At 51.9% G+C, this 15,320-nt stretch overlaps 2 protein-coding genes across 11 annotated transcripts in view; both read left to right on the forward strand.

The window, feature by feature from the left end:
• The first annotated feature begins 1,804 nt into the window (after positions 1-1,804).
• Positions 1,805-12,340, forward strand: TBRG1 (transforming growth factor beta regulator 1). Of its 10 annotated transcripts, XR_006282266.1 has the most exons (4): positions 1,883-1,936; positions 4,275-4,347; positions 4,425-5,646; positions 12,326-12,340. XR_006282266.1 is itself a non-coding variant. In XM_043517307.1 (3 exons), exons 2-3 carry the CDS (start codon positions 4,337-4,339, stop codon positions 5,551-5,553), a joined length of 1,140 nt encoding a protein of 379 aa, XP_043373242.1. In that variant the 5' UTR covers positions 1,834-1,936; positions 4,275-4,336; the 3' UTR covers positions 5,554-5,972. The 10 variants fall into 10 exon arrangements, 9 of the variants coding, with proteins under 9 accessions (XP_038260086.1, XP_043373241.1, XP_043373242.1 ...); XM_043517307.1 differs by lacking the exon at positions 12,326-12,340 and having other exon boundaries at positions 1,834-1,936; positions 4,425-5,972; XM_043517304.1 differs by lacking the exon at positions 12,326-12,340 and having other exon boundaries at positions 1,888-1,936; positions 4,428-5,972.
• The window catches only part of LOC119856883 (zinc finger protein 850-like), a 34,382-nt gene continuing 20,879 nt past the window's right edge, over positions 1,818-15,320 (forward strand). The window contains exons 1-3 of the mRNA XM_043516119.1: positions 1,818-1,936; positions 9,445-9,564; positions 10,196-11,368. Coding sequence (XP_043372054.1) covers positions 9,486-9,564; positions 10,196-11,368 — 1,252 coding nt within the window. The 5' untranslated portion in view covers positions 1,818-1,936; positions 9,445-9,485. The remainder of the gene's footprint in view (positions 1,937-9,444; positions 9,565-10,195; positions 11,369-15,320) is intronic.

Genomic DNA, 15,320 nt, shown 5'->3' on the forward strand with positions numbered 1-15,320 from the left:
GCATCACGTTGCATCAACTTCTTTATCCTGAAAGTGAAAATAGTTGTGATTGTAAGTGGGAGGGAGATAGCACTTGCTGCAAAGCCTGTTTTAGGGTTTAATGGTAGATTCACAGCTGTTAAGACCCACTGTTCCCATCCAGTCCAGCCTCTTGCATAACTCGGGTCAGAAAAGCTGAGGCTCAAGGTTCTTGGCTGTATGACCAGAGGACTAGTGAGGAGCAAAATTTATGTAGGTGGCAGATTATCCCACATCTGCTAGGTTCTTACACTTTTCTCTGTAGCATCTGGTGCTAGGCACTATCAGAACCAGGAGACTGGACAAGATGGACCTCAGCTCTGATCCCGTTTGGCAATGTCCATGTTCCTACATCTGCTGGACCAGATAATTTGCACTCAAGAGTTTTAAAAGAATTGTCTGAGGAGTGAGAAAATGTAGATATAATTGATGCCAACCAATACTGTTTAATGGAAATAACTCATCACATGGCTTGTACAGGTGGTTACAATTTTTTTAACACAAAATATATTTGGTTGAAAACAAAAGAAATTGTGAAAAATTATTGGCATTTTTGTCTTCTCTGAAAAATTTGACTTTTTAATAATTTTTTTCTCAAACACTTTATAGTAAACAATACATCTATATCTATATCAGCAGTTTCCAAACTGCAGATGGGGTTGTGCCGATCCCTAGTGTACAGATAATTCCATTTCGCTCTGCACAGCATGCCCTCACATAGATGGTGCATGCGATGTCATGTGCATGTATGAGGTGCTCTACAAAATGGGTTTTTTGAATGAGAATTGACTAGGGTCAAAATTTTTCACAGAAAATGTTGCTGAAAAATGGCCTTTTCCCAAAAATGAAAACTTTTGCACACAAAAAAAATTTCATATTTTCCATGTCATTTTTTTTTACAAAACATTGTGACATTTCTTAATTGAATGTTTTATCAAACATATAATGCTATTGAAATGTTATTAGAAAATTATTGATTGCTGTAAATGAAAAATTTCTATAACTATGTTTACAATGACAGGTTTCAGAGTAGCAGCTGTGTTAGTCTGTAGCCCGCAAAAAGAAAAGGAGGACTTGTGGCACCTTAGAGACTAACACATTTATTTGAGCATAAGCGTTCGTGAGCTGTACGCTTATGCTCAAATAAATGTGTTAGACTCTATGGTGCCACAAGTCCTCCTTTTCTTTTTATGTTTACAAAGTTTTTGATTAATGTTATGAAAAATGAAAAACATCTCTTGAAACTTTGGAATGAAAACAACCTCAACATTTCTTCCGAACGGAACTATGTTTTTTAATTTATATTTTGACCGTCTCCACAAACTTGCTATCATTTTAAAACAAGCTGACCGCTTTAGCTGCTCTGTGTAATTGTGTGGATATAATAGACTTGACTTTTACAGGCTCTTTGACTTGGTGCAGCACAGAATCGAGCTCAATGCAAAATCAGCGTAGAAAGAATAAAACCTGGGTGACCAGGCTAAAATGTATAACCCTAACCTAAACCCTAATGTGCCCAACTCCACCCATAATTTATATAATCCTAACCACAAACCTAACCTGCAGAACCTGAGTCCTGTCCTTCATCTGCTCAACTCTAACTCCAGACCTAATCTGCACAGTGCTACACCCCGCTCCCTAATCTGCATCACCCAACCCCAGACCTAATCCGCCTATACCCCCAACTCCAACTCTAATCCACACAACCCTGCAGCACCCTAACCCGGGAGAAAGGGCTTAAAACTCCTCCACTTCACAGCGCAGGCAAGGCGGCGTGGGACCGGAATAACAGAGGGACCTTCCTGTGCCAGCCCCCAGGCACCTGGGGCCCCACCCCTGAGACGGCTCCCGGCCCGTTCGTGCGCAAGGGGCGGCCTCGTCTGCAGCGCGGCCCCGGGGGCGTCGCCCCGGCCAGGCGGTGAGTGGGGGCGCCGGGGAGACCCAGAATCGCGGCGAGAGGCGGCCCCGGGGCGGGAGGGAAACAGACCCAGCAACAGAGGCAGGAAATCGCTGCCTGGAGGAAGCGGCAGAGCGAGGTGGGGATCTGAGCCCCCGGGGGGGGGCAGGCAGAGAGAGACACCCCCACTCAGCTCCGGGGCATCACGGGTTGGGGGGGGTCTGTGCAGCTGAGCCCTGCAGGATCCCCCCAACCCCACCACGTTAGCGGTACCCCCCAGCCAGCCAGTCCCCCTGAGGCTGGATCAGAGATTCCCCCCCCCTCCCATTCCCCGCATCTCTGAGCCAGCCAGGACCCCCCCCCATCCCATGTCCAATATTCTCCCACACCCCTGAGCCAGCCAGCCACGCTCTGCTCAGAGCCAATCAGACAGCAGCGGTGGTGGCTGGTGAGTGAAGGGGCCCAGTCACTTGCCTTCTTCATAGATGCTCAAGGCCACTGAGCCCATCCAGCCTGGCCTCCTGCGTCATCTAGGACCGAGGGTCTCCCCCAGCGATTCCTGCCTCTGGCCCACTAGCTCGGTAAACAGCGCTAAGGGCAGGTCAGTTATACAGAGCCACCCTACTGAGTGTTCAGAGTAGCAGCCGTGTTAGTCTGTATTCGCAAAAAGAAAAGGAGTACTTGTGGCACCTTAGAGACTAACAAATTTATTAGAGCATAAGCTTTCGTGAGCTACAGCTCACTTCATCGGATGCATTTGGTGGAAAAAACAGAGGAGAGATTTATATACACACACACAGAGAACATGAAACAATGGGTTTATCATACACACTGTAAGGAGAGTGATAAGTCCTTGCAACAAAGCCCGTTGCCAACTCTGTCCACATATCTATTCAGGGGATACCATCATAGGGCCTAATCACATCAGCCACGCTATCAGAGGCTCGTTCACCTGCGCATCTACCAATGTGATATATGCCATCATGTGCCAGCAATGCCCCTCTGCCATGTACATTGGCCAAACTGGACAGTCTCTACATAAAAGAATGAATGGACACAAATCAGACGTCAAGAATTATAACATTCAAAAACCAGTTGGAGAACACTTCAATCTCTCTGGTCACTCGATCACAGACCTAAGAGTGGCTATACTTCAACAAAAAAGCTTCAAAAACAGACTCCAACGAGAGACTGCTGAATTGGAATTAATTTGCAAACTGGATACAATTAACTTAGGCTTGAATAGAGACTGGGAATGGATGAGTCATTACACAAAGTAAAACTATTTCCCCATGGTATTTCTCCCTCCCACCCCACCCCCCACTGTTCCTCTGATATTCTTTACTTGGAACTGCTTTAGAAGATCTTTTGCTAATCGCTGCAGCTTTGCTTTGTATGGTGTTCTTGTTAACTGCTGGAATTAGCCTACCTGCTTGTCACCATGAAAGGTTTTCCTCCTTCCCCCCCCCCTGCTGTTGGTGATGGCTTATCTTAAGTGATCACTCTCCTTACAGTGTGTATGATAAACCCATTGTTTCATGTTCTCTGTGTGTGTGTATATAAATCTCTCCTCTGTTTTTTCCACCAAATGCATCCGATGAAGTGAGCTGTAGCTCACGAAAGCTTATGCTCTAATAAATTTGTTAGTCTCTAAGGTGCCACAAGTACTCCTTTTCCTATTGAGTGTGTGTCTTAACAGGGCCAAATGCATAGTTACACACCTCCGACAGAGGAGGTAAGCCTACACTTAATAGATGAGGGGCTGTCTCCTGGAAAGGAGAAGCCCTGGGAAGGGCTTAGGGGTCATGGTGGAAACCTGCTGAACGTGACCTGGTAGTGGGAGGGTGTAGCTGAGAGGGAATAAGCAGTCCCTGGCTGTCTGAGTAGAGGAGTAGCAAGGAGAAGCAGGGATGGGGGGTTACCTCTGTATAGGGCATTAGTAAGACTGTTACTGGAGACTCTGTCCAGTTCTGATGTGCACACTTCAGACAGGATGTTGCCAAATTGCAAGGGGCTCAAAGAAGAGCTACAAGAACGATTCTAGATCTGGAAAACCTGCCTTACAGCAAGAGACTAAGGGCTTGTCTACACAGGGAAATTTACTGGTATAGCTATATAATTATACAGCTGTCATTATACTGGTACCAGTCACAGAGAGACACTTTGCACCACGTCTAATACCTTAATGTTCTTTTACCTAATCATATAGAGCACAGGAGGGCACAGATCATACAGAGCAATAAAATTGCAACGTCAGTAACTCAGACAGGATGCAAGAATTGTTAGGAGGGGCTGGGATGGAGGGGCAAAATGGGCCTTTCTTCTGGCCTTAACGTTTATGAAATGTGCTGTTCTTCAGAGTCCAGCAGCCTCTGCAGGGACAGAGCTAATGGAGGGAGCTCTGGGAATGGATGGGAAACGATGATCTTTGTGTGAGTGCCCATGTGAGAGTGAATCTATGAATGTCTGTGTCTGTGCATGCCCATAGTGCCCGGGCTCTGTGCTCCAGCAGGTCTGAACGTGGCTATCACTCCAGGCGTGGTGAGCCGAGGATGAAGAAGGTGTCAAGGAAGAGCCAGAATGAGAAGTACCGGCTGAAGTACAGCCGGCTGCGCCGGGCGGCCAAGGCCATGGTGTTCGAGAATGCAGCACTGTGCGATGAGATTGCCCGGCTGGAGGAGAAATTCCTGCGGGCGAGAGAGGAGCGTCGATTCCTCTTCACCAAGCTGCTGCAGCTGCAGGCGCTGGCGGCCGAGGAGGAGAGCCCGGTGGTGCCATTGGGGGGCATCTCAGCAGGGTACAGCGTGGCACCAACGCCTGGCCCAGATGAGCCAGCACCTGCGGGGAAGCGGCCCAAGAAGGGCAAGGAGAACGGCCGTGCGGCCAAGCGGCGGGCAGCACCAGACAGGGGGGTGCGGCGGCTGGTGCAGCCAGTACCGCTGGACCCTTCGGGTCGGCCTGTCTTCCCCATCGCGCTGGGTGGGCTGACGGTCTACAGCCTGGGGGAGATCGTGGCCGACCGGCCAGGCTTCCACGATGAGGGAGCCATCTACCCAGTGGGCTTCTGCAGCACACGGGTCTACGCCAGCATGCGGCGCCCTGAGCAGCGCTGCCTCTACACCTGCCAGATCAAAGATGGCGGGGCAGGCCCCCGCTTCGAGATCGTGCCTGAGGATGAGCCGGGCAGTGCCCTGGCAGGCACCACGGCTGACACCTGCCACACCCAGCTGCTGGCGGCCATCAGTGCTGCCCGGGGGCGGCCCTACCCTGAGCTGGAGCCAGCTGGGGCTGATTTCTTTGGCTTCTCGCACCCGGCCGTGCACAACCTGATCCAGAGTTGCCCCGGGGCCCGCAAGTGCGGGGCCTACCGCTGGGTGCGCTTCGAGGTGTGTCGTCCCGGGGACGGACAGGTGCCTCAGGGGCTGCCCGACAACTGCGCCGCCACTGACTTCCAGTCCTTCCGCCGCCGAGCCCAGGAGGAGGAGGAACGGGACCGCGGAGGGGGTGGGGCTGGGGGGCGTGCACTGGGGCTGACCCCTGCCCAGGCCTTCACTTCCCCCCGCTCCTACGGGGACGTGTTCCTGAGCCGCCCTCCCGCGTCCCCCAGCCAGGGCAGCCCTGATGGCTCTGATGACTGAGATCCCGTCTCCCCCTCGACCCTGGTGTGGCCTCCATGGAGCCCCCCCCCCCCCCCGGTTACGGCCTGCACAGCTCTTCCCATGGAGCCCCCAGTGTAGCCCCCATGGCTCCTCCCACTGAGCCCCCCCGTCTGTGGCAGCCCTGACCACTGAGACCTCCATCTCTCACCAGCACAGCAGGGCCCAACAGCTCCTTGCACTGACTCCCCCCTCCTCCCGTGTGGGCCTCACATGCCCCTGGCATGACCCCCATAGCTCCCCCACTGAGGAGCTCTCCACCCCAGCATAAGGCCCCCCAGCATTGCTGGCCCTGGTGGTGGTACTCTCTGTGGGAACATGTGCAGCTGACTCCAGGTGGGGCTTGTCCCCGCCCTCTGTGAACACTTTGCTCACTAATAAAGATGATGGTGGAAGCCACATCCCTAGCTCTGTCTGCTCCCTTTCCTAGGTGTGGGAGGGAGGGGAACAAAGGGGCAGCCAGACAGGTGAGCTACCCCTGCCCTGTTCTTGTGGCCCTTCCCTGGCTTATCCAGTGTTAGCAGCAGGATCCGAATCTGGATCCCCATCTCTGTGCACTCAGCCATGTGGAGTGTGAGCCTAAGGGGTCACCCAGAGCTGGGCAGCGGGGTTCAGACAGATGGGGCAGCCAATCACCTCTTCAACGGCATCCTGGGGCTACCCCCTCCCTCCAAACTAGACTCAGCCACTCCTATCCAACCTAGGCACAAGCAGACCCTTCCTCCATTGGACTGGGGCGCAGACCCATATTCTCACCCGCATCCATCCTCTGCCTTTCAGAGTAAATGTGCCAGAGCTATGTGCCAGCCAGCCCCATTCCCCCTGCCTGTCTATAACACTGTGCCTTCCTGCGGTGCTGACGCTGTGTCTCCTGGGAGATCAAGCAATGTGTCCCACCCTCCACACACACACACACACTGCATTTCCCATCAGACCCCCCCCCACCCCCCCGCATGTCAGGGCAGACCCTGTCTCACCTGACCAGGCTATTCCTGGCTCTGGGAGGGGAATGAGGTCGAGTGGGTTGGGAGGGGAGTGGAACTCAGGACTCCTGGGTTCTCTTTGCAGCTTGGGGGGAGGAGGGGAGTCTAGTTGGTTAGAGCTGGGGGGCCTGGGTTTTAATCCCAGCTGTGGCAGCCATAACCCAGGGGCTGCCTCTGATTTTGTACCACCCTGCTGCCTCTGCGCCCCCTGCCCCGGGTTCAAATCCTCCCACCAGGAATCTCCCTCCTAGTTTACCTCTCCGTTCCCCAGCGAGCCGGGGCATGAATGGGTTAAAGACCCCACGCTCCTGGCGCGGAGCCTGAAGCAGGGAGGGGGGACGGGATAGCGGAGGCACCTTCCTGTGCCAGCCCCGGACACCTGGGTCCCGAGCCCAGCTCCCCTCCCGCCCCAGTCTGCAGCTCCGGGGGATCGGCCCGGGTCCGGTGAGTAGGGAGGCGGCCACGGGAGGGAGGGAAACAGCCGCAGAGGCAGGAAATCGCTACCTGGAGGAAGCGGCCTCAGGGCCGGGGGGGGATCGGAGTCGAACCGCGGCTGGGACCGGAGAGATTCGCCCGCCCCCAATCCCCGGGTAGCCCCGGGGGTCTGTGCTGCTAGCTCCGCAGCGCGGGGGTTAAGCAAGCTGTGCAGCAGGCGAGGCGCTGGCCTGCCCGGGGGGAGTGGCTGTGCCAGCGATGATCCCGGGTGTGGGCTGACTTAGGCTGCGGGGAGGAACCCGGCTGTGGAGAAAGCATGAGGGAGGGGGGCTGGTGTCTGGTGGAGCAATGACTCCCTCTCCAGGGAGCCGCCTGCTCCCTGCCCACACCGCCTGCCAAGGGTGAGTTAGTTTGTGGTGTGGCAGCTGGAGCTGGGACTCGCCCAACTCCTCTAGATGCCCACATGGCGGGAACAGCGGTTGGGCTGGCACTGAGGGCCCTCAGTGTCCTGTTAGTGGGGCTTCTGCTTTTGGGGTTCATTAACGTCAGTTTTTCGGGCATTATTTTTAACAATTTTTGAGTTCTGTGTAGATATCCAAAAGCGGGGGGGGGGGGGGTGGGGTTTTCAGGGCTTTCTCTTTTTATCGATATCCTTCATTTTGCAATTTAAACTTTGAGTAAATCAACAGAGTATTATCACTTTACTATATTATCAATATTATCATATTGCAATGAGGAATCTATTTGCTATGGTCCCTTGTGTGCTTTTACCTAGCACTGTTTCAAACAGCACTATGTTAGAGCACACTAGGGAGCTTCTAGTGCGCACCAGCAGGGTCCATGTGGACCAATTAATGCTCAACACATTCCTTCATTTGAGAAATCATACTCTTGTACTGCACATGACTGCTCCATCTAGACAAGCCCTTATAACCCTTTCCAATGTTTGATTTCTTTTCTTTGTATTGAGGTGTTTTGTTGGTGTTTATCATCTAAAACCTAAAATCAGATGTCCTACCCATTAGCAATGGCCCCGGCATCCTATGCCCAAGTAATGGCAATTTAGGAGGACATCATGTCTCTTGTGATTTGCAGCGTAGCTGTAGCTGTGTTGGTCCTAGGATTTCAGAGAGACAGAGTGGGTGAGGTAATATCTTTTATCTGGGGCTGTCAAATGATTAAAAAAATAATCACAATTAATCATGAGATAAAAAATATTCTCAATTAATCACAGTTTTAATCACGGTGTTAAACAATAATAGAATATCAATTTAAATGTATTATAAATATTTTTGGATGTTTTTCTACATTTTCAAACATATTGATTTCAATTACAACACAGAATACAAAGTGTATAGTGCGCACTTTATATTATTTTTCATTTCACCGCATACAAGTTCTGTGGTGCAACCTCTTTATAGTGAAAGTGCAATTTATAAATGTAGAATTATTTTTTTACATAAACTACACTCAAAAGCAAAACAATGTAAAACTTTAGAGCCTACAAGTCCACTCAGTCCTACTTCTTGTTCAGCCAATACCTAAGACAAACAAGTTTGTTTACATTGACAGGAGATAATGCTGTCCGCTTCTTATTTGCAATGTCACCTGAAGGTGAGGACAGGCCTTCTCATGGTACTGTGGTAGTTGGCGCTGCAAGGTGTTTATGTGTCAGATGCGCTAAACACTAGTATGCCCCTTCATGCTTCGACTTGCAGTATCTAAAGTAATAATAATAACTCTACATTTGTAAGTTGCGCTTTCACAATAAAGAGATTGCACTACAGTACTTGTATGAGGTGAATTGAAAAATACCATTTCTTTTGTTTATCTTTTTTACAGTGCAAGTATTTGTAATCAAAAATACTAATATAACGTGAGCATTGTACCCTTTGTATTCCATGTTGTAATTGAAATCAATATATTTGAAAATATAGCAAAACATCCAGAAGTATTTATAATACATTTAAATTGGTATTCTATTATTGTTTAACAGTGCGATTAAAACTGTGATTAATCGTGACTATTTTTAATCTAGTCAATTTGTTTTCCATTAATTGCTTGTGTTAACTGCAATTAATTGACAGCCCTACTTTTATTGGACCGAACTTGTGACACTGGCACTGGCTGAGTGCTGGGCAAGGACTCCGAACTCCTGGGTTCTGCTATAGACGTTGGACAAATCACCTTTCCTCTTTGGGCCTCAGTTTATATTCCTGCACTTTGTCTATTTAGAGTAGACAGTAAGCTGTTCAGGGAAGGCAGTGTTTTCCACTGCGTGCCCATACAGCACCCAGGGCAACAGAGCCCCAACTCAGTCGTTGGGTGCTCATGCGGTCCCTGGCACAATGGGGCCCTGATCTCTGCTGGGGTTTCTAGGTGCTACTGTTGCTAGTGACAGTAAGAAGTTCTCAGTGCTGTGATAATCTCCAATGCCTCCTCTCTGCTGTTCCAGGGGCAGGCGTCCCCATTCCCAAACCCGACCTCGTGTCGCACATGGAGCCATGGGAAGAGCTGCAAGTCCCAGATCCCCAGTGCTCCAAGGAACAGGAGATGCCAAGAGGCACCCAAGAAGGTGAGGGTATTCGGAGACCATCTGTGAGGGACCATCCTTTGATTTCACTCCTGGCACTGCGGCAGGTGAATAGGGAGGAAAGGATAGCAAACTCCCTCATCTTCCATGCTAGGCAGGCTTAGCTTCCTTGAGACACCTCCAGCTCTGGAGATTCCGGGAAGCAGTTTCTCCCCTTAACCATCACGTAAAACCAGTCTCTCAGGGAGTGTCTCTCTCTTCAACCCCTCGGTCTTTTGACTGTCCCCTCCCCCCTTCATGGGGGCGGGGGTGATTCAGGCACAGATCCTCAAAGGTTCCCATTGATTTCAGTAGAAGTTAGGAGTTTCAAGTACCTTTGAGGATCTGGATCTCAGCCCTAGGAAGGTGGGTCTGGCCCACCAGAAGTGGGAGGGCAGAGGTAGCTAGTCCTGGGTGTACATCTCAAGAGCTGTGACCTGGGCTATTGTCCAGCCATGGTTCCTGACTGCCAGGACATGGAACTGACCTGATAGATGCTGCAGTAACCCTCTGTACATTAGGCAGACAAACATATAGAGTGGCTGTAGACTATTACAGGCCACTCCTGATCTGCCCCAAGGCACCTCCTCTGGGCATCAGTGCAGCAATGACTCCCATCTGGCTCCTCTTACAGGTGCTGAGATCCCACGTAGAAGCAAGGAAGAGACTTTGCATCATGAAAGGGAAGCAGCCAGGTGCAAAGGGAATGTGTCCGGTAGACCTAAGGGGGGCGATGGCTCAGTGGAAGGGCAGCAGGATCCTGGACCTCTGGGCTCCATTTGCGTGAAGAGTGGCATGAGCGATGGGTCAGTGGGTGGCACCCCAAGCTCCATCGCCTGCCCCATGTGCGGGAAGGGCTTCAGCCGCAGGTCAAACCTCACGAAGCACCAGCGGGTCCACACGGGGGAGCGTCCCTTCTGCTGCACCCAGTGTGGGAAATGCTTCACTCAGAGCTCCAACCTCTGCCGGCACCAGACCCTCCATGCAGCGGGCGAGGGGCCCTGGCACTGCCCCGAGTGTGGGGAGAGCTTCACAGGGAGCGCAGGGCTGGCCAGGCACCAAAGAACGCATATCGTAGGGGAGAGATCCCACTTTTGCCACCAATGTGGAAAAGGCTTTGCCAACCACTCAGTCCTGACCATCCACCAGCGCAGCCACTCGGGGGAGCGGCCGTTCTCATGTGCCCAGTGCGGGCGCAGCTTTGACCGCAGCTCCCTACTGGTGGAGCACCAGCGCACCCACACTGGGGAGCGCCCCTACCGCTGCCACCAATGCAGCCAGGGCTTCACCCGCGCCACCCACCTCAGCCGGCACCAGCTAATCCACCGTGGCGAGCGACCTCACGGCTGCTCCGAGTGTGGCCGGCACTTCCGGCTCCGGGCTGCGTTAGTCAAACACGTGCGGAGCCACACAGGGGAGCGACCCTACAAGTGTGCTGAGTGTGGAGCGGTCTTCGCCAGTGTCTCCTCCCTGGCTCGGCACCGCCGGAGCCACGCCGGTGAGAAGCCCCACCGCTGCCCTGACTGTGGTAAGAGGTTCGGGCAGAGCACTGCATTCGCTGAGCACTGCCGCACCCACACTGGGGAGCGCCCTTACCACTGCCTGGAGTGTGGCCGCGCCTTCGCCGGGAGCTCCAACTTCATCCGGCACCAGAGAATCCACACCGGGGAGCGGCCCTACCAGTGCCAGGACTGCAGCCGCACCTTCCGGGTCAGCTCCAACCTGGCCAGGCACCAGAGGACTCACCACCAGGGGCTGGTGGCCACTGAGTGTGGAGATACTCCCTTGTTGGGACAGGCAGGACAGAGCTAGAGCCACTGGGGGTATGGGCCAAGGTGGAGCCAAAGGCCGGGGGAGCTGGACAAGGCTGGGCTGTTGCAGGTGTAGGCCGAGGGGGAGCCGAAGGCCGGGCGGGGGCTGGCTGGGGCTGGGCCATGTCAAGTGTAGGCTGAGGTGGAACCAAAGGCCAGGGGTGTTGGTTGGGGCTGGGGCCATGGCAGGCGTAAGCTGTGATGGTCAGAGCACAAGGCAGGAGCAAGTGGCTGGTGGCTGGATTCTCTGCAGCCCTGAGCCAAGCAACACCCCAAGGAGCAGGATCAGATGGCCTCAGGGAAGGCCTCCATCTTGCCGCACCAGCCCTCTCTTCCCTGCCATGGTGCTGAACTGTCCGTCCAGTAGGAAGCGCCACCTCCTAAACCCTCCTCCCACCATTACCGCCAACTTAGGCCAGGTCTGCTGGGGCAGAGCTCTCTCCTTTCATCCCCCCAAGGAAGAAAGGGCCAGTGTTGGCCCCTGGCTCCAGTCTGCTGCTCACTGGGGCTGTGCCATGGCGACAAACTCAGAGGTGCCCCAGGGGTAATCCCGCCCTAGGAGAGTTGCCCGTCTTTGCTGTATAGACCAGCATCAGGAAGGCAGGGCCCTGCCCACAGTGCCGCAGGTCGCCCAGGGGTCTGTGCCGCCCCCCGCCCCGAGCCAGTGCTGCTTGAGCCGCAGCAGGTTTGTTGATATTAAAAACAAAAGCCCACACCCTATTGTCATGTTTTCGTGGTTCCCAGGTGAAACATGGGGTCGGCCGACACACTGAGCCCCAGAGCTGCCTGCTGAGCCATGGTCATCCTCATTGCACTTTAGTTCCCACTCTCCTAAACTTCACTCCCCCCTGGAGTCACTGTGGCTGGCGGCACTGCCTGCAGACTCAGCAGACGTTGGCTTTCTCGAGGGTTAGCTCTGAAATCTGGAAGGACCCTGCACTCCAAAACCAAAGCCCTCAATCCCAGAGCCCCCTGGGCCAGAACTGGGGGCTGGCCGTTCCTGAGCCCCTGCACTTGGATCTTCTGTAATGAAAGAGTCACAAAGCTCAGAGAGAACAGAACCCAATTGGGGATTGAGGCAGAAAGAGATTCCTTGAGTGAAAGGTCACTTCCCACTGACTTTGAGCAACTCCTTCCCTTTAGACTCTCTTGGAAATAGAGGGCCTGCTCCCCCGCCGTGGTAAATCAGCTGTCAGCAGTGTAACTGCTGACTTACACCAGGTGCCAATCAGGCCCATTGACCTGTTTGTATGTTAGGTTTTTAGGGGAAGAGGTGATGTCAGGGGACCCTGGCTCCCAGCAGTGAGGGAGAGCTAGGCCCAGATCCTCCAAGGTCTGTGGGCTTCTAACTTTCTTTGAAATCCAGGGAAGTTGGGTGCCTACATACTTTGGAGGATCAGGGTCACAGAGACTTACCCAAAGACACCCAAAGCTCATTGGGAGGGCCAGGAATAGAATAGGTCACCTGAGTGCCAATCTGCTGTGCTAACTGCTAGGCATTGCTGTCCCCCTGACAGCGTTCGGCTGAACATGTGTTTTAGTACAGTTAAATGAAGGCCATTCAACTGGGGACAAAGAAGGTAGGCACTAGTGTAGGGCGCTGTACTGTGTCCTGGAAAGCGGGGACTCTGAAAAGGAGATGATGATCATGGTGGATGAACTTCCAGTGCAACGTTCTGGCTAAGAGGGGAATGCAATCTTTGGGCATGTTAACAAATAAAAGGTGCCAGGAGGGATAGTTAAGAGTGTGGCAGGACACACCTCACCACCTTAAAAACATGGAAATAAGCAGGCAAGGAGAAAGCTTGTGCATTTGGGAGGGTGGGGGGAGAGGTCAGGCTCGATACTTCTGTACCTGGAAAGATAATGGAGCAAATATTAAGCAATCAATTTGCAAATATCTAGATGATAATAAGGTGATAAGTAATAGCATGAATTTGTCAAAAACAAATTGTCAAACCAACCCAATAGCTTTCTTTGCCAGGGTACTAAGCTTCGTGGATGGGGGGACATGGTATATCTTGATTTTAGTAAAGCTTTTGATACTGTCCTGCGTGATCTTATAAATAAATGGGAAATGCAACCTAGATGGAACTACTATTACATGGGTGCAAAACTGGTTGGAAAACCATTTCCAGAGAGTAGATATCAGTGGTTCACAGTCAAGCTGGAAGATCCTAACGAGTGGGGTCTGGCAGGGATCAGTGCTGGGTCCGGTTCTATTCAATTTCTTCATCAATTATTTAGATAATGGCATAGAGAGTACACTTATAAAGTCTGCGGATGATACCAAGCTGAGAGGGATTGCAAGTGCTTTGGAGGATCGGGTTAAAATTCAAAATGATCTGGACAAACTGGAGAAATGGTCTGAAGTAAATAGGATGAAATTCAATAAGGACAAATGCAAAGTACTCCATTTAGGAAAGAATAATCAGTTGCACACATACAAAATGGAAAATGACTGCCTAGGAAGGAGTACTGCGAGAAGGGATCTGGGGATCATAGTGGACCACAAACTAAATATGAGTCAATAATGCTGTTGCAAAAAAAGTGAACATCATTCTGGGATGTATTAGCTAGAGAGTTGTAAGCAAGACACGAGAAGAAATTCTTCCACTCTAATTAGGCCTCAACTTGTGTCCAGTTCTGGGCACCACATTTCAGGAAGGACGTGGACAATCTGGGGAGAGTCCAGAGAAGATCAACAAAAATGATTAAAGATAAAATATGACCTATGAGGGAAGATTGAAAAAATTGGGTTTGTTTAGTCTGGAAAGAGAAGACTGAGAGGGGACATGATAACAGTTTTCAAGTATGTAAAAGGTAGTTACCAGGAGGAAGAAGAAAAATTGTTTTTCTTAACCACTGAGGCTAGGACAAGAAGCAATGGACTTCAATTGCAGCAAGGGAGGTTTAGGTTGGACATTAGGAAAAACTTCCTAACTGTCAGGGTGGTTAGGCACTGGAATAAATTGCCTAAGGAGGTTGTGGAATCTCCATCATTGGAGATTTTTAAGAACAGGTTAGGCAAACATCTGTCAGGAATGGTCTGGATAATTAGTCCTGCCTCAAGTGCAGGGGACTGGACTAGTTGACCTCTTGAGGTCCCTTCCAGTTCTATGATTCTGTGATGGTTGTGGTGGTCCCTTCCGGACTGCTGTCCAAGCAGGGTCACCTGTATTGCCCACTGCATGCTCGTAACACTCAGGTCTGCATGAAGACAAGGGCTGTAATCCAATCTTATGCTTCCGCCAGTGACCTGCAGGGGTCAGGCAGGACGTTTTCTCCCCAGCGGCACAATTGGGCAATGGATTCTTGGTTATTTGTTTTATTCGCCTTTCTCTGTATCATTAGGGATTGACCACATCTGGAAGCAGGACACCAGAGGGTGGACCTGTGCTCAAAGCTGATGTGCCTTGCTTGCATGCTCACGGTATAACTGCTCACCAAATTTGTGGTCAGGAAGGAATTTCCGCCCGGGTCATGCTGGCAGGGAGAGCGCACACCATTCCTGGAAGTACTGGAATATCCAGTACCCTGGGGAGGCGCGAGTGACCACCCTATCCCCCACCCCCCAACTCTAATCCACTCGACCCCACTCCCTTTGCAGAGCTGGGGATAGAAACCAGGAGTCCTGACTCCCCCATTTTCCAATCCCTCCTCTAACTCACTAGACCCCATTTCCTTCCCAGAGCTGGGAATAATTAGATCAATGGAGATGGGGTCTGCTCCTGAAATGGGGGCTGTGACAGAGAGCATTTGTGGGGGGTTGCTCTTTCAGGGAGACAGTGTCAGCATAGCAGGAAGGCACAGTGTAATAGATGGGGTGGGGAGCTGGCTCCGGCAGTCTCTGGGGTGCGGGTGAGGGTGAGGTCTGGCAGGCACATAGCTCTGGCACATTCACTCTGAACAGCAGTGGTGCATGTGGGGGAGATCTGGGTCTGAGCC

The sequence above is a fragment of the Dermochelys coriacea genome, chromosome 6, assembly GCF_009764565.3.
Source record: "Dermochelys coriacea isolate rDerCor1 chromosome 6, rDerCor1.pri.v4, whole genome shotgun sequence".
Taxonomy (NCBI): domain Eukaryota; kingdom Metazoa; phylum Chordata; order Testudines; family Dermochelyidae; genus Dermochelys; species Dermochelys coriacea.